This window comes from Oncorhynchus keta, unplaced genomic scaffold, assembly GCF_023373465.1.
Source record: "Oncorhynchus keta strain PuntledgeMale-10-30-2019 unplaced genomic scaffold, Oket_V2 Un_contig_17214_pilon_pilon, whole genome shotgun sequence".
NCBI classification, from domain to species: Eukaryota; Metazoa; Chordata; class Actinopteri; order Salmoniformes; family Salmonidae; genus Oncorhynchus; species Oncorhynchus keta.
In genome coordinates this window covers 82,068-101,511 of record NW_026280350.1, presented here as the reverse complement: position 1 = coordinate 101,511, position 19,444 = coordinate 82,068, and the positions used below count along the sequence as shown (strand labels likewise).

The window sequence follows — 19,444 nt, the reverse complement described above, 5'->3', positions numbered from 1 at the left end:
AGATTGATGATGGAAAACAATTTTAATCCATTTTAGAATAAGGCTGTAACATAACAGAATGTGTGAATAAATCAAGGGGTCTGAATACGTTCTGAAGGCCCTCTGTCTGTTCTGAAGTGTAAACAAACACAATATACAAGTGGTTCGGGATTTAACACACAAATATTTCTTAAGACAAGACGTTGTCCACTTCTCTTCAACCCTCAACCATAAAGACTATCATCCATGTTGTTGATGTTAGTTATATGTGTGTAGTTAAAGGGCAAGACGTGCTGTTTTGTTTTGAGACGGCTTTGCTAGGTCTTTCTTTTCTGCACCTGACCATATTACCAGACAGTCATCAAGATGGGACAAGACCAGAGTCTGGACAACTAGTACAGTTGATCTTTGTGTCAGAAACACATAACATATTTTGTTATAACAGACAATACCCCTCCCCATCTTCATAACAACCTAGTCGAACAGTTGACCATGATAACTACACCTCATCTAAACAACAACTTAGTCAATATGACCTGACCATGATAACTACACCTCATCTAAACAACAACTTAGTCAATATGACCTGACCATGATAACTACACCTCATCTAAACAACAACTTAGTCAATATGACCTGACCATGATAACTACACCTCATCTAAACAACAACTTAGTCAATATAACCTGACCATGATAACTTCACCTCATCTAAACAACAACTTAGTCAATATGACCTGACCATGATATTCACACCCCATCTAAACAACAACTTAGTCAATATGACCTGACCATGATAACTTCACCTCATCTAAACAACAACTTAGTCAATATGACCTGACCATGATATTCACACCCCATCTAAACAACAACTTAGTCAATATGACCTGACCATGATATTCACACCCCATCTAAACAACAACTTAGTCAATATGACCGACCATGATATTCACACCCCATCTAAACAACAACTTAGTCAATATGACCTGACCATGATATTCACACCCCATCTAAACAACTTAGTCAATATGACCTGACCATGATATTCACACCCCATCTAAACAACAACTTAGTCAATATGACGAGACCATGATAACTACACCTCATCTAAACAACAACTTAGTCAATATGACCTGACCATGATAACTACACCTCATCTAAACAACAACTTAGTCAATATGACTAGACCATGATAACTACACCTCATCTAAACAACAACTTAGTCAATATGACTAGACCATGATAACTACACCTCATCTAAACAACAACTTAGTCAATATGACTAGACCATGATAACTACACCTCATCTAAACAACAACTTAGTCAATATGACTAGACCATGATAACTACACCTCATCTAAACAACAACTTAGTCAATATGACGAGACCATGATAACTACACCTCATCTAAACAACAACTTAGTCAATATGACCTGACCATGATAACTACACCTCATCTAAACAACAACTTAGTCAATATGACGAGACCATGATAACTACACCTCATCTAAACAACAACTTAGTCAATATGACCTGACCATGATAACTACACCTCATCTAAACAACAACTTAGTCAATATGACTAGACCATGATAACTACACCTCATCTAAACAACAACTTAGTCAATATGACCTGACCATGATAACTACACCTCATCTAAACAACAACTTAGTCAATATGACCTGACCATGATAACTACACCTCATCTAAACAACAACTTAGTCAATATGACGAGACCATGATAACTACACCTCATCTAAACAACAACTTAGTCAATATGACCTGACCATGATAACTACACCTCATCTAAACAACAACTTAGTCAATATGACTAGACCATGATAACTACACCTCATCTAAACAACAACTTAGTCAATATGACGAGACCATGATAACTACACCTCATCTAAACAACAACTTAGTCAATATGACCTGACCATGATAACTACACCTCATCTAAACAACAACTTAGTCAATATGACGAGACCATGATAACTACACCTCATCTAAACAACAACTTAGTCAATATGACTAGACCATGATAACTACACCTCATCTAAACAACAACTTAGTCAATATGACCTGACCATGATAACTACACCTCATCTAAACAACAACTTAGTCAATATGACCTGACCATGATAACTACACCTCATCTAAACAACAACTTAGTCAATATGACCTGACCATGATAACTACACCTCATCTAAACAACAACTTAGTCAATATGACCTGACCATGATAACTTCACCTCATCTAAACAACAACTTAGTCAATATGACCTGACCATGATAACTACACCTCATCTAAACAACAACTTAGTCAATATGACCTGACCATGATAACTACACCTCATCTAAACAACAACTTAGTCAATATGACCTGACCATGATAACTACACCTCATCTAAACAACAACTTAGTCAATATGACCTGACCATGATAACTACACCTCATCTAAACAACAACTTAGTCAATATGACGAGACCATGATAACTACACCTCATCTAAACAACAACTTAGTCAATATGACCTGACCATGATATTCACACCCCATCTAAACAACAACTGCACATGACCCCAGGTGAGGTTTAAACAACAACTTAGTCAAAGAGATGATAACTGGAACCAAATGTCAATATGCTTTTAGATGATATTTACATGCATGTATTCTGTAAGTCATTTTGCTAAGAGTCTCCGTGATCTCCAACTGGCAATAGGTGCTGATGTGTAGAGTCTGCAGTCATCTAGCATACAACGTCATTTTGCTAAGAGTCTCCAACTTAGTCAATATGAGCTCCACCTGGCATCTAAACAACTGAATATGACCTGACCATGATAACTACACCTCATCTGCTGATGTGTAGAGTCTGCAGTCATCAGCACACATCGTCATTTTGCTAAGAGTCTCCGTGAGCTCCTGGCTGTAGGTGCTGATGTGAGAGTCTGCAGTCATCAGCACACATCGTCATTTTGCTAAGAGTCTCCGTGAGCTCCTGGCTGTAGGTGCTGATGTGTAGAGTCTGCAGTCATCAGCATACATCGTCATTTTGCTAAGAGTCTCCCTGATCTCCAACTGGCTGTAGGTGCTGATGTGTAGAGTCTGCAGTCATCAGCATACATCGTCATTTTGCTAAGAGTCTCACCTGATCTAAACCAACTTAGTCAATATGACCTGACCATGATAACTACACCTCATCTAAACAACAACTTAGAATGTGTAGACTGCAGTCATCAGCACACATCGTCATTTTGCTAAGAGTCTCCGTGAGCTCCCTGGCTGTAGGTGCTGATGTGTAGAGTCTGCAGTCATCAGCATACATCGTCATTTTGCTAAGAGTCTCCGTGAGCTCCCTGGCTGTAGGTGCTGATGTGTAGAGTCTGCAGTCATCAGCATACATCGTCATTTTGCTAAGAGTCTCCGTGAGCTCCCTGGCTGTAGGTGCTGATGTGTAGAGTCTGCAGTCATCAGCACACATCGTCATTTTGCTAAGAGTCTCCGTGAGCGGCTGAGGTGCTGATGTGTAGAGTCTGCAGTCATCAGCACACATCGTCATTTTGCTAAGAGTCTCCGTGAGCTCCCTGGCTGTAGGTGCTGATGTGTAGAGTCTGCAGTCATCAGCACACATCGTCATTTTGCTAAGAGTCTCCGTGAGCTCCCTGGCTGTAGGTGCTGATGTGTAGAGTCTGCAGTCATCAGCATACATCGTCATTTTGCTAAGAGTCTCCGTGAGCTCCCTGGCTGTAGGTGCTGATGTGTAGAGTCTGCAGTCATCAGCATACATCGTCATTTTAGCTTCTTGTAAGACAAATGGCAAATCATTTGTAAAAATAGAGAAGAGTAAGGTGTGTTGGTTTGACGGCATGTTGAGGGTTTCACACTCTGTGGGGTTATATTTACTTTACCACCTACTGTTAGTGCTTTCATAAGATGGCTGAGAGACCATCAATTAAAATGTTATAATGTAGAATGTTTTGCCAATGTTATAGGTAGAGTTTTCATGTTGTAATTCAATAGGTAGAGTTAATGTTTTAATTCAATTGTAATTAAAATTGAACGCATGTGTGCATAGTTAATACATGCCAATGTATTTTTGTTTTTAATGAGAATAAATACGAAGCTCCTATGAACCTTGGCATTATATTTTCCAACTTATTCTTCTGAGAACAACTAAAAATGCATTATTATTTTTTTAACCTAAAGTAAGATTAGCTACACGAAACATCATCGACGTAGAAACAGAATAGTTTTGTATCTCCTATTGAGGAAAGACTGTCTAGGAGCTGCACGGTTAAATTGTGCATACAAACAATTATTTTTTTAAACTCTGCAAACGGTTAAACTCGTGAGATAGAAGTTTTATGTATAGTGGGTAACATAATACCATCATCCTACATTGAAATGTTGATTTATTTGTACATATTAGATTATTTTATATTTCGCCGTCTTCCTTGATGTTTTGATCCAAATGGAAGGCATACGTTACGACTACATTACGCAAGCTCACGTTTTGACCGCATCAAATGGAAGGCATACGTTACGACTACATTACGCAAGCTCACGTTTTGACCGCATCGAATGGAAGGCATACGTTACGACTACATTACGCAAGCTCACGTTTTGACCGCATCGAATGGAAGGCATACGTTACGACTACATTACGCAAGCTATTACGCAAGCTCACGTTTTGACCGCATCAAATGGAAGGCATACGGACTAGCAAGCTCACGTTTTGACCGCATCAAATGGAAGGCATACGTTACGAATATATTACTGCAAGCTCACGTTTTGATCACATCGAAATATGGTTAATTACACAATTTTTTTTAAACTTCAGATTGGTGCTGTTAATGTAAAAGTGTATAGTTATCGCGATGACACAATCGATGGCTTCATAAAACAGATCAATATCTTTGGTTCTGGTCCGCTTGGCGGTTGCAGGACTTAGAACGCTGCTGTCAATTTCAAACTCAAATGGCATGAATAATGCGGGACACTGTATAAACTATCACTAATACAGTGCCGTCAGAAAGTATTCAGACCCCTTGACTTTTTCCACATTTTGTTATGTTTACAGCCTTATTCTAAAATGGATTAAATTGTTTTCCCCCCCTCATCAATCGACACACAATACCCCTTAATGACAAAGCAAAACCTGTTTAAAAAAAAACATTTTTGCTAATCGGAAATATCACATTTACATAAGTATTCAGACCCTTTACTCTGTACTTTTGTTGAAGCATCTTTGGCAGCGATCACAGCATCGAGTCTTAGGTGTGATGCTACAAGCTTGGCACACTTGTATTTGGGGAGTTTCTCCCATTCTTCTCTGCAGAAGGGCAATTCCTCATGGCTTGGTTTTTGCTCTGACATGCACTGCCAACTGTAGGACCTTATATAGACAGGGGTGTGTCTTTCCAAATCATGTCCAATCAATTGAATTTACCACAGGTGGACTCCAATCAAGTTGTAAAAACATCTCAAGGATGATCAATGGAAACACGATGCATCTGAGCTCAATTCTGAGTCTCATAGCAAAGGGTCTGAATACTTATGTAAATTAAGATATTTCTGTTTACAAAAATGCCTAAAAACCTGTTTTTGCTATGTCATTATGGGGTACTGTGTGTAGATTGCAGATTTATTTTATTTAATCCATTTTTGAATAAGGCTGTAACGTTATTTTTTATTTGACCTTTATTTAACCAGGCAAGTCAGTTAAGAACAAATTGTTATTTGTACCTTGTCAGCTCGGGGGTTTGAACTCACAACCCTTGAACTCACAACCCGCTCTAGCTCACAACCCGCTCTAACCACTAGGCTACCCTGCCGCCCAAATGTGGGAAAAGTCAGTAGGTCTGAATACTTTCCGTACTGTACTTTCCCAACCCTTGTCGGTTTTGATATCTCATGTCAAATTCAACAAGTTAAATACCGAAGCAACTTATTTGTCAGCCTTCCAGAATCTCCATCCGACATTCTAGAATTTAGATGACTGTCTTCAACTAATTATCTTCTAAGCAGTGATGTAAAAGTTCTTCTCAGATTCCGTGTGGCTTTTGAGTAGTGCTAGTTTGATTTCAAGGTGATGTTGATCGGAGTGGTGAACAAAAAAGTGTAGCGGTTACACTTATCGTGATGTGAGACCCACTTGAATCAAAACGCAACACATTGAAATGTGTCCTGCCTGTCTTCTCCAGGTTGTCCTCTAACCAGTGATGTAAAAAAAAATATCTCCAGTTTCCATGTGGGTAGGGAGGTGACCGAGAACCCAATGACCACTCTGACAGAACTACAGAATTCCTTTGCTGTGATGGGAGAACCGGACAGAAGGACAACAGTCTCTACAGCACTTCAACTCGTCTGGGCTTTATGGGAGAATGGCTAGATTGAAGCCACTCCTGAAGATGGAAGCCACTGCTGAGAAAAATGAAAAAGTTACATGACAACAGGCCATAAATCAAAAATATTCTGTGGTCTGATGAGACAAAAATATAACTCTTCAGCCTGAATGCAAGCGTTATTTCTGGAGAAAACCAGGCATAGCTCATCACCCGTGTAACACCATCCATACCTTGATGCATGGTGGTGTCAGGATCATGCTACGGGGATGCTTTTCAGTAGCAGGGACTGGAAGATTGGCAAGGATAGAGGGACAATGAATGGAGCCACATCCTTGATGAGAACCTGCTTCAGAGTGACCTTCGGCTGGGGTGGAGATTTACGTTCCAACAGGACCATGACCCCAAGTATACAGCAATGCTGAAATGGCTTCAGAACAAGAATGTAAAATAATGTAAAAGTCCTTGAGTAGCCCAGCCTAAAATCCTGTGAAAAGACTTGAAGATTGCTGTCCACGTCGTGCCCCATCTAACTTAACTGAGCTTGAGAAGATATGCAAGCAAGAAAATCCTCAAATCCAGATGTGCAACGCTGATACAGACATACCCAAGACGACTCAAAGCTGATATACACATACCCAAGACAACTCAAAGCTGATCCAGGCATAGTCAAGACGACTCAAAGCTGATCCAGGCATAGTCAAGACGACTCAAAGCTGATCCAGACATACCCAAGACGACTCAAAGCTGATCCAGACATACCCAAGACTACTCAAAGCTGATCCAGACACACCCAAGACGACTCAAAGCTGATCCAGACACACCCAAGACGACTCAAAGCTGATCCAGACATACCCAAGACGACTCAAAGCTGATCCAGACATACCCAAGACGACTCAAAGCTGATCCAGACATACCCAAGACGACTCAAAGCTGATCCAGACATACCCAAGACGACTCAAAGCTGATCCAGACATACCCAAGACGACTCAAAGCTGATCCAGACATACCCAAGACGACTCAAAGCTGATCCAGACATACCCAAGACGACTCAAAGCTGATCCAGACATACCCAAGACGACTCAAAGCTGATCCAGACATACCCAAGACGACTCAAAGCTGATCCAGACATACCCAAGACGACTCAAAGCTGTAATCACCACCAAAGGTGCTTCTACAAAGCATTGACCCTGGGGTTTGAATACTTATGCATTTCCTATTTCAATTTCAATAATTTAGCTAAAATTGCTAAAAACATGTTTTCACTGTGTCATGATGGGTGTAGATGGGTGAGACAAACATATATTGAATGCATTTTTGTAAGACAACTAAATAAGTAAAGGGGTGTGAATATTTTCTGAAGGCACTGTATAAGTATAGAATAGATAGTAGATTTGTTTTCCTACCCATTCTAATAAATCGATACTCGATTGCTCTGGCCTGAACGCAACAACGCCAGTCAAAGCGGAAGTTGCTATCCTGCTAAATATGGTAGCTGAACTTGTGCTCGTACTAGCCTTTAAGCAAGATATCCTCCTCTGAATTCCCGAAATACATTAGCCACAGGACAACTTAGTTTGGACGTCGTAAAGGACCATTAGCCTTAACTGAATAGATATAGCTAACTACATACCTACCTCCATTTCCACGGGGGAAAAAATACGTTAGCTGGGATTTTCTACAAGGAATCTGGTGAGTTGGCCAGTTTCTGTGCACTTAAGGACGACTAATGTTTGCAGTCTAGCTATTTATGACGAAGATGTTACTAATTTGCCTTATACTGTTTGTTCCGGTTCTTTAAAAGATTAACAGCTCAAATGTATTATTTTCAAGTCAACGCCTTTAAACGTCGTTATGAATTTCTGCCAAAATACTAACGAGTTGTGTAGTTAATTTGGTTGCGTCCATGTTGAAATGAAGTCATTAGTCGATCTCAGAGTTTCCTTATTTGGCTAAAAATATGCAAGACAAACCCGTTTTGGAGATATCTGGTTATCATCAAAAATAAATAAATCACGTTTTTGGAATCATTCAGCAGTTTTTATCTGATAGAAAGTACGTTACCATTGGCAATGCATGTTGAAAGTTGCATTTATAATTCATAAAACTTAAGTTGAAAATGATGCTGTCATTGCTTCCTGTTCACGAGACATTTTGATAAATAGCCCAATGTCATAACACAGTTTTAATGTCACTCCATAACCAATACGCAGGAACAGTTCGTGATATATTTTAAACCTAAACGTACAATTTACTATCTAAAAAAATAAGAATGATTGCGCCGGAGGGGATGGCTTCCGTTTATGGGCTCCTAACCATTTGTAGTGTTTGCTTTTTCCGCGTTGTTTAATACATTTTATAAATATTGTTTCTGCCACCGGCTCTAATGACCATAAAGTGATTATAGTTATCAGAATAGCGATTACTCACCTCGAACTGGAGGTGAGTCGTACGCAAAGGACTTACTGTTGCGCCCGGACCAGGCACAAATCCCCTTCATTCGCATGACGACGATACAGGGGCCACAGATCCGGGTGTCTTGTGAGAGTCCTTCGGCGAGTGGGTAAACCGCCTCTACCATTCGTCCTATTGACGAACGTGCAATCATTGGAGGATAAACTGGATGCGCTCCGTTCGAGACTATCCTACCAACGGGACATTAAAAACTGTAATATCTTACGGGACATTAAAAACTGTAATATCTTATGCTTCACTGACTCGTGGCTGAATGACGACATCGATAATATACAGTTGGCTGGATTTTCCGTGCATCTTATTTGTCAATAACAGCTGGTGCACAATCTCTGATATTAAGGAAGTCTCAAGGTTTTGCTCGACTGAGGTAGAGTACCTCATGATAAGCTGTAGACGACACTGTTTACCAAGAGTTTTCATTTCAAGTTTTTTTGTAGCTGTCTATTTACCACCACAAACCGATGCTGTCGCTAATACCGCACTATATGAGCTGTATAAGGTCCTAAGCAAACAAGGAAACGCTCATCCAGAATTGGTGCTCCTTGTGGTCGGGGACTTTAATACAGGGTATTCAAATCTGTTTGACTTCATTTATACCAGCATGTCACATGTGCAACCAGAGGGGGGGTGGACTCTAGACCACCTTTACTCCACACAGAGACCTATACAAAGTTCTTCCTTGCCCTCCATTGGGCAAATCTGACCACAATTCTATCCTACTAAAGCAGGAAGTACCAGTGACTCGCTCAATACGAAAGTGGTAAGATGACGCATATGCAAAGCTACAGGACTGTTCTGTTAACACAGATTGGAATATGTTCCGGGATTCGCCCGATGGCATTGAGGAGTGTACCACATCAGTCACCGGCTTCATCAATAAGTGCATCGTTGACGTCATCCCCATAGTGACCGTACGTACATATCCCAACCAGAAGCCATGGATTACAGGGAACAACCACATGAGATAAAGGCTAGAGCTGCCGCTTTCATGGAGCTGGACACTAATCCAGACACTTATAAGATATCTATTCCCTCTGTTGAACCACCACATGAAGACGCACCTCCTCGTCCACACTGGCGGCAGGCCACAGGACGTTGTGCGGCCCTAAGTGATCCAGGCTATAGTTTAGGCAAAGCGCCTATACAGGACTAAGATTTCATCCTACTACACCGGCTCTGACGCTCGTATCACAAAGGGAAGCCCATCTGCGAGCTGCCCAGTAACACAAGCCTACCAGACGAGCTAAATTACTATGTGCGCTTCGAGGCAAGCAACACTGAAGCATGCATGAGAGCACCAGCTGTTCCGGATGACAGTAATCACGATCTCTGTAGCCAATATCAGTAAGACCTTTAAACAGTGTAACATTCACAAGGCCGCAAGGCCAGACGTGTACTCAGAGCATGCGCTGACGAACTGGCAAGTGTCTTCACTTTCTGTTCCTGACGGAGTCTGTACCTCCACATTTCAAGCAGACCACTACAGTCCCTGTGCCCAAGAACACCAAGGTAACCTGCCTAAATCACTACCAATCAGTAGCACCCACGTCTGTAGCTTTGAAAGGATTGCCCCAACAAATCCACAGATGACTCAATCTCTATTGCACTCCACACTGCCCTTTCACACCTGGACAAAAGGAACACCTCAGTATTGAACACCATGGTGATCCTCAAAGCTCATTGCTAAGGACCTTGGAACTAAACACCTCTGCAACTGGATCCTGAACTTCCTGATGGGCCGCCCACAGGTGGAAAGGGTAAGCAACAACCTTATCTGCCACGCTGATCCTCAACATGGTAGACTCTCAGGGTTGCGTGCTTAGTCCCCTTCTGTACTCCTTGTTCACCCACGATTGTGTGGCCAAGCACGACTCCAACGCCATTAAGTTTTCCGATGGCATAACGGTGGTAGGCCTGATCACCGACAACGATGAGACAGCCGATAGGGATGAGGTCAGAGACCTGCATCCAACTGCAATGCGCAACAGGGGTTGGTGCTTACGGCACAGCACTTCCAGGACCTCTATACCAGGCTGTATCAGAGGAAGGTCTTAAATATCTTCAGAGACTCCAGACTGTTCTCTGCTGCTGCACGGCAAGTGGTACCAGAGCACCAAGTCCAGGTCCAAAAGGCTCCCCCAAGCCATAAGACTCCTGAACAGCTTCTACTCCCCCAGGCCATAAGACTCCTGAACAGCTTCTACTCCCCCAGGCCATAAGACTCCTGAACAGCTTCTACTCCCCCAAGCCATAAGACTGCTGAACAGCTTCTACCCCCCAAGCCATAAGACTGCTGAACAGCTTCTACCCCCCCAAGCCATAAGACTGCTGAACAGCTTCTACCCCCCCAAGCCATAAGACTGCTGAACAGCTTCTACTCCCCCAAGCCATAAGACTGCTGAACAGCTTCTACCCCCAAGCCATAAGACTGCTGAACAGCTTCTACTCCCCCAAGCCATAAGACAGCTGAACAGCTTCTACTCCCCCAAGCCATAAGACTGCTGAACAGCTTCTTAAATGAAACTCTTAACCCTTTTAGAGTTTTAACCATTTTAACCAGGAGCTCTAGAAAGAGTTGTCATAGTGGCCACGCAAGCAGCCTGTGCGTTCGTCCTCCCTACAACATTTATTTTCTTCTTCTGGAGAAGGTGTCTCAAGATGACATTTTCACGATTTCACTAATATCATCAAAGTCAATAAATCATCGCAGTTAAAAAATAAATAAACATGATTTAAGTAGAAAAACAAGTTGAGATTCATACTGTTGCTGCTTCCTGTAGTTAGTGTCAAAAACACCCGATTTAAATGTCCAAGTCCATCATCAATACGCTGAAAGGAGTTGTGATATGTTGAAGACCAAGACATAGAAATGACTCCCTACAAACACGTATCACTCTTGTGCTCAGATTACTTGTAATTTTGTTACTACACAATTAAAATCAACTTTTATTTGTCACATACACATGGTTAGCAGATGTTTATGCGAGTGTAGTGAAATGCTTGTGCTTCTATTTCCGACCATGCAGTAATATCCAACGATTAATCTAACCTAACAATTTCACAACTACCTTTTACACACAAGTGTGAAGGAATGAATAAGGATATGTACATATACAGATAGACACAGGCAAGATGCAGTAGATGGTATAGAGTACAGTATATACATATGAGATGAGTAATGTAGGGTTATAACATTATATAAAGTGGCATTGTTTAAAATGACTAGTGATACATGTATTACATCAATTTTTCCATTATTATTTAACAAAATACAAGTATCTTAACTACTCACACATCATTTACCAAGTGGTCACTCCAGACTAATCTATAGTGCGCAGAAATGAATCACTCGCATCAATAATGTATTGAAACCAATGAAACTGGGACAATAGCCGTAGCAGCACCTACCATTTGCTCTCTTCTAAAAGACAAACCAACACACTCTTGGGTATACTACATATATACCTGTTGATAGATGAGAACCTCATACCGAGCCATTTACCTGTTGATAGATGAGAACCTCATACCCAGCCATTTACCTGTTGATAGATGAGAACCTCATACCGAGCCATTTACCTGTTGATAGATGAGAACCTCATACCCAGCCATTTACCTGTTGATAGATGAGAACCTCATACCCAGCCATTTACCTGTTGATAGATGAGAACCTCATACCGAGCCATTTACCTGTTGATAGATGAGAACCTCATACCCAGCCATTTACCTGTTGATAGATGAGAACCTCATACCGAGCCATTTACCTGTTGATAGATGAGAACCTCATACCGAGCCATTTACCTGTTGATAGATGAGAACCTCATACCCAGCCATTTACCTGTTGATAGATGAGAACCTCATACCGAGCCATTTACCTGTTGATAGATGAGAACCTCATACCGAGCCATTTACCTGTTGATAGATGAGAACCTCATACCCAGCCATTTACCTGTTGAGGGATGAGAACCTCATACCCAGCCTTACTGTGTATTAATACTGTGTTGTGATGTTTCATTCTACTACTACAGGTCATCTAAAGTGTATGGACTTCCTGCTCTCTTCTTCAGGTCATCTTAAGTGTATGGACTTCCTGCTCTCTTCTACAGGTCATCTAAAGTGTATGGACTTCCTGCTCTCTTCTACAGGTCATCTAAAGTGTATGGACTTCCTGCTCTCTTCTACAGGTCATCTAAAGTGTATGGACTTCCTGCTCTCTTCTACTACAGGTCATCTAAAGTGTATGGACTTCCTGCTGTCTTCTACAGGTCATCTAAAGTGTATGGACTTCCTTCTGTCTTGCCATTGACTGTATTGTTGTTGTTTCCACCAGCAGGACAACATGAGTGGAGAGAAGGAGGCATTGCTGGAAGAGATCGAACAGAGTTTACACCCTCTAACGGAGGATAATTTACTTTACCTGTGTGAACGTTGTGGAATAGATGGCTCCCAAGTTAAAGGAAAGAACCATCGCTCGTTGCGACGTAAAATCATGGAGGAAATGTGGGAAAATGCAGATTCAGTCAAATCGGAGGAGCAGGGAATGTCTTGGTTACTCCGACTGAAAGATGACATCAGAAAGATACAGGAAGAATCTAGCGTGGCACCCATGAGTCCCAGCCAGTCTGATGATGACGACGATGCTACAACCTGCAGTGAGGAATGGGACACGGATTGGTTTCCTAGCAACGGGCTGGAGGCGGAGTCATCTCCAGAGAGGCATACCCCAGAGAGTTCCAGCCAGTCTGATGATGACGAAACGGGTAAGAAGAATGGGGTCGCGGCAGGGGTCCATGTGGGTCACGGGATGAAAATAGCAATGATAAAAAATTAAAAAATACATGTTATAAATAGATCTCCGGGATAGAAGAGCGCTGTCAGTGTAAACGACTGAAACAAAATAAAATATGTAGAAAAAAAGAATGGAGATGGATATATATATATATACACTTTTCAATAATAGGCTGTGATCAATGAAGAACATTGAAAGAGAAAAAGCTCCTAGACAATCGGGCCCTTTGATAGAGTTCTAATGTTTGAGCATAATAATACAGCATTGGCCATGTCACAAAGGGTAGAATTGTAGGAAATGATCTTAAAACGGCAACATGTTCTTTCAGTTCCATGGCAGTGTGTGTGTGTATATATATGTTTTCACTGCCCAACTCCTATTGGTCGGTTGTGACTCAATACATCTGTATTGGTGGGTCAAGAAGCAACAACAAAAAAAACACAAAAAAACTACAATCTGCTTCTGTAACAGTTCATTGATTGGTCAATATTTATTAATTGACCCATATTTGCTCAACGTAACTATTCAGTGTTGTATAGCAGCTCATCTGTGTTGGATGGGGAACATACTTCAACACTAGGTCATTAAGTACTTTGGTACATGTGAGGAACCTTAACTTCACGTCTTTGTTTCACAGGGGACAACCCTAACGGTCGCTCGCTCAGTGGGAGGGTCTTATCATCTGGGAAGGCTCCAGGGTTGAACGTGATCCAGCGACCTTACAGCTGTGATGTATGTGAGAAGAGTTTCACTCAATCAGGAAACCTACGAAGACACCAAACGGTACACACAGGAGAGAAACCTTACAGTTGTGATCATTGTGGGAAGAGTTTTGCTCAACCAGGAGCCCTGACTATTCACAAGCATGTACACACAGGAGAGAAACCTTACAGTTGTGATCATTGTGGGAAGAGTTTTGCTCAACCAGGAGCCCTGACTATTCACAAGCGTGTACACACAGGAGAGAAACCTTACAGCTGTGATCAATGTGGAGGAGCTGCAGAGATGCCACAGCCCTGAATGAACACATGCGTACACACACAGGAGAGAAACCTTTTCGCTGCCATGTCTGTGGAATGAGTTTTTCTCGACAAAGCAACCTGAATGTACACATGCATACACACACAGGAGAGAGGCCTTGCATCTGTGATCAATGTGGGAAGAGCTTCACTCGGTCAACGGACCTGACCAAACACAGAGTCATTCACACACAGGAGAGAAACCTTATAGCTGTAATCTATGTGGGAAGAGATTTGCTCGGTCAGGACTGCTGACTGAACACCAGAGAAAACACACTGGAAAGAAACCTTATAGCTGTAATCTATGTGGGAAGAGATTTGCTCGGTCAGGACTGCTGACTGAACACCAGAGAAAACACACTGGAAAGAAACCTTATAGCTGTAATCTATGTGGGAAGAGATTCGCTCAGTCAGGAAACCTGACGAGTCATCAGAAAACCCACACAGGCGGAGAGAAAAACGAGGCGGGTGGAGAGGGAACCCACACAGGAAAGATACAGGAAGAATCTACTGTGGCACCCATGAGGCCCAGTCAGTCTGATGATGATGATGATGCTGCAGACTGCGATGAAGAATGGGACATGGAAAACAAGGATCGGTGTCTTAGCAACGGGCTGGAGGCGGAGTCAGCTCCAGAGAACCACACCCCAGAGCAGAGGCAGAGGGGTGTGAGTATTTTTCCCAGAAAGTTTCAGCAGTATTTCCTTGATTCCTCTCATTCTCTGGACCTCCTGTTCTAAATTAATTTGGAGAAAGTCCCAGGAGGAACCTCCGGTAGTCTCCTTAATGCATTTTATAGCAGGAGGCCCAGAGAAGTGAGAGAAGTCAAGGAAATACTGCTGAGACTTGAGGTTTCTAAATTCCTTGACCAGTAGGAGAGTGTTTCCTTCCTGATTTATACTGGCTCCCTTTTTGTGGTTTTCAGGACATGTCTCTCCCACCCGCCTCCCCTCTCCCCGAGTCCCCAGGTCCTGCTTCTCCCGCTGGTACATTACTACTGGGTTTGAAGAGGGTGTCTGTGCGGCTCCCGCTGGCACATTACTACTGGGTTTGAAGAGGGTGTCTGTGCGGCTGGTTGACTGCAGGAAAACACTGGGGCTGAGTGGAACTACGAGAGGAGGAGAAGAGAAGGGATATGGAGATTCAGATTCAATGTCATCAAGTAGGAACAATGGTGAGTATTAGACTACAATCTGCTTCTGTAGCAGTTCATTGATTGGGCAATATTTATTAATTGACCCATATTTGCTAAATGTAACTATTCAGTGTCGTATAGCAGCTCATCTGTGTTGGATGGGGAAGATACTTCAACACTAGGTCATTAAGTACTTTGGTACATGTGAGGAACCTTAACTTCATGTCTTTGTTTCACAGGGGACAACCCTAACGGTCACTCGCTCAGTGGGAGGGTCTTATCATCTGGGAAGGCTCCAGGGTTGAACGTGATCCAGCGACCTTACAGCTGTGATGTATGTGAGAAGAGTTTCCCTCATTTAGGAGATCTAAAGAGACACCAGAGAATACACACAGGAGAGAAACCATATGGCTGTGATCAATGTGGGAAGAGTTTTGCTCAAACTGATTACCTGGCTGAACACAAGTTAACACACACTGGAGAGAAGCCTCATAGTTTTGATCAATGTGGAAAGGGCTTCACTCGGCCTAACTGCTTGGCTGCACACAAGCTAACGCACACAGGAGAGAAGTCCTACCTCTGCTCCGACTGTGGGAAGAGCTTCTATACACCAGCAAAGTTGAAAGAGCACGCGCAATCACACACAGGAGAGAACCCTTACAGGTGTGGTCTATGTGAGAAGAGTTTTGCTTATTCGGTTCCCTGACTAAACACAAGCGCTGTGATCAGTGTGGGGAGAGCTTTTCTCGTTCAGGAGCCCTGACTATTCACAAGCGTATACACACAGGAGAGAAACCTTACAGCTGTGATCAATGTGGGAAGAGCTGCAAAGATGCCACAGCCCTGAATGAACACATGCGTACACACACAGGAGAGAAACCTTTTCGCTGCCATGTCTGTGGAATGAGTTTTTCTCGACGAAACACCCTGAAAGGACACATGCGCAGACACACCGGTGAGAAGCCTTACAGCTGTGACCAGTGTGGGAAGAGATTCGCTCATCCAGGTGATTTGAAAATACACATCAGAGTACACACCGGAGAGAAACCGTACAGCTGTGACCAGTGTGGAAAGAGATTCACTCAGTCAAGAAACCTGACTAAGCACAGACGTGTTCACTCCGGAGAGAAACCCTAAAGCTGTGCTCTATATTGTATGAACTTCACTCAGTCAGGTGACTTTGAAAATGACTAAGCACAGACGTTCACTAAAGCTGTGCGGAACTTCACTCAGAAACCAGACGTACAGCTGTGACCTATATTGTATGTGCAAAACCTGAAACCTGACTTTAGCTTATTTGTATCTTATATCATGGGCTCATATTGTCAATTAAATCATGTAGAATATTTTATAATTGTTATAATAAAAGTTAGTTTGGATTCTATTCAATTCAAATTGAATCCATATGTTAATACATACCACTATTTTACTTTTAATACGATTTCAATAAAAGCTCCTTTATTATAAATAGCTGTTTTGAACTTTGGCATTCCTTTTTCTTCACTTTGACCCTGCTGGTCATCTATGAACAGTTGAACATCTTGGTCGTGTTCTGTTATAATCTCCACCCGGCAGAGCCAGAAGAGGACTGGCCACCCCTCATAGCCTGGTTCCCCTCTAGGTTTCTTCCAAGGTTCCTGGCCTTTCTAGGGAGTTTTTCCATAGCCACCGTGATTCTACACCTGCATCGCTTGCTGTTTGGGGGTTTTTAGGCTGGGATTCTGTACAGCACTTTGATATATCAGCTGATCTAAGAAGGGCTTCGTGAATAAATTACATTGATTGACTTGACCTATTCTTCAGAGAGCAAAGACAAAATGCAGCCGGTTGTTTCCTGAAGTAAATGACCACAGCATCATGTGTTAACTGAAGTGTTTCATCTCCTGTTGGGGAAGTGTCATGAACGGGCTGCTGCACAGTCACTTTCTATACTGATGTAGAGTAAAACAACAAGTTAAATAACAAAAAGTAACTAATTTGTTTTCCTTCTCGGTTTTTAATCAGCCTGGTCCTGTTTCAAAAATGATGACAGCTCAGTTGGCCTGAGCATGGAGCTGATGACAGTAGTGGGTCCTGGCTGTATGCAGAGCTGATGACAGTAGAATGTATGCACCTGACTGTAAGCAGAGCTGATGACAGTACTGTTGGCCTGCTAAATGGCATATATTATTATTATTACTATCTCCATGTTTCAAAAATGATGACAGTACTGTTGGCCTGGCTGTATGCAGAGCTGATGACAGTACTGTTGGCCTGGTTGTATGCAGAGCTGATGACAGTACTGTTGGCCTGGCTGTATGCAGAGCTGATGACAGTACTGTTGGCCTGGCTGTATGCAGAGCTGATGACAGTACTGTTGGCCTGGCTGTGTGCAGAGCTGATGACAGTACTGTTGGCCTGGCTGTATGCAGAGCTGATGACAGTACTGTTGGCCTGGCTGTATGCAGAGCTGATGACAGTACTGTTGGCCTGGCTGTATGCAGAGCTGATGACAGTACTGTTGGCCTGGCTGCAGGGATGCAAACTAGTCCTTTGGCCTGGCTGTATGCAGAGCTGATGACAAATACTGTTGGCTGTGGCTGATGCAGAGCCAATGACAAACTGTGGGGCTGTATGCAGGCTGATGGACCACTACTGGCTGTAAGCTGGCTGGACCACTACTGGCTGTAAGCTGGGGACCACTACTGGCTGTAAGCTGGGGACCACTACTGGGCCTGGCTGTATGCAGGCTGGGGACCACTACTGGCTGGGGGACCACTACTGGCTGTCCTTAGGGACCACTACTGGCTGTAAAAAAAAAACCACTACTGGCTGTAGGCTGGGGGACCACTACTGGCTGTAGGCTGGGGGACCACTACTGGCTGTAGCTTTGGACCACTACTGGCTGTAGGCTGGGGGACCACTACTGGCTGTAGGCTGGGGGATCACTACTGGCTGTAGGCTGGGGGATCACTACTGGCTGTAGGCTGGGGGATCACTACTGGCTGTAGGCTGGGGGACCACTACTGGCTGTAGGCTGGGGGATCACTACTGGCTGTAGGCTGGGGGATCACTACTGGCTGTAGGCTGGGGGATCACTACTGGCTGGGGGACCACTACTGGCTGTGAGCCAGGGGATCACTACTGGCTGGGGGACCACTACTGGCTGTGAGCCGGGGGATCACTACTGGCTGGGGGACCACTACTGGCTGTGAGCCGGGGGATCACTACTGGCTGGGGGACCACTACTGGCTGGGGGACCACTACTGGCTGGAGGACCACTACTGGCTGTGAGCCGGAGGATCACTACTGGCTGGGGGACCACTACTGGCTGTGAGCCGGGGGATCACTACTGGCTGGGGGACCACTACTGGCTGGGGGACCACTACTGGCTGTGAGCCGGGGGATCACTACTGGCTGGGGGACCACTACTGGCTGTGAGCCGGGGGATCACTACTGGCCGTAAGCGAACGTGTTTGGAGCAATACTGTCTGTATCCAAGGCTCAGCCAATCGTTCACATAACAGAATGCAACCTGCGACTGATGAGAGAAGAGACAACCAATGTGCTAGCATCATCGGCTCTCTGGAAAGACCTCGGGAGAGTAGGGAAGACCTCGGGAGAGAGTAGGGAAGACCTCGGGAGAGAGTAGGAAAGACCTCGGGAGAGAGTAGGAAAGACCTCGGGAGAGAGTAGGAAAGACCTCGGGAGAGAGTAGGAAAGACCTCGG

General features: G+C 43.3%; 1 protein-coding gene and 3 long non-coding RNA genes across 62 annotated transcripts in view; 2 read left to right on the top strand and 2 right to left on the bottom strand.

Moving 5' to 3' along the window:
• Positions 1 to 19,444, top strand: part of LOC118374163 (zinc finger protein ZFP2-like) — a 61,644-nt gene that overhangs the window by 22,358 nt on the left and 19,842 nt on the right. For 5 of the 9 annotated variants that reach the window (XM_052503335.1, XM_052503332.1, XM_052503331.1 and 2 more), the window contains exon 3: positions 15,156 to 15,268. In XM_052503335.1, the coding sequence (XP_052359295.1) occupies positions 15,156 to 15,268 (113 nt within the window). Of the gene's footprint in view, positions 1 to 7,745; positions 8,013 to 13,122; positions 13,553 to 14,544; positions 15,269 to 19,444 lie in introns of those variants that run through there. The other 4 variants (XM_052503338.1, XM_052503337.1, XM_052503339.1 and 1 more) reach the window with 4 other exon arrangements.
• On the bottom strand, positions 117 to 3,194 carry LOC127919600 (uncharacterized). Of its 50 annotated transcripts, none has more exons than XR_008103424.1 (7): positions 3,154 to 3,193; positions 2,231 to 2,511; positions 1,831 to 1,980; positions 1,581 to 1,780; positions 1,381 to 1,530; positions 1,062 to 1,330; positions 117 to 615 (listed from the first exon to the last, which is right to left on the bottom strand). It is a non-coding gene; the product is annotated as an uncharacterized LOC127919600 (long non-coding RNA). The 50 variants fall into 50 exon arrangements; XR_008103390.1 differs by having other exon boundaries at positions 1,062 to 1,411; positions 1,462 to 1,530; XR_008103399.1 differs by having other exon boundaries at positions 1,062 to 1,430; positions 1,481 to 1,530.
• Positions 3,204 to 4,109, top strand: LOC127919602 (uncharacterized). Of its 2 annotated transcripts, none has more exons than XR_008103441.1 (2): positions 3,204 to 3,342; positions 3,493 to 4,109. It is a non-coding gene; the product is annotated as an uncharacterized LOC127919602 (long non-coding RNA). The 2 variants fall into 2 exon arrangements; XR_008103440.1 differs by having other exon boundaries at positions 3,210 to 3,420.
• LOC127919601 (uncharacterized) lies at positions 14,404 to 16,909 on the bottom strand. Its single transcript, XR_008103439.1, has 3 exons — positions 16,784 to 16,909; positions 16,532 to 16,699; positions 14,404 to 14,551 (listed from the first exon to the last, which is right to left on the bottom strand). It is a non-coding gene; the product is annotated as an uncharacterized LOC127919601 (long non-coding RNA).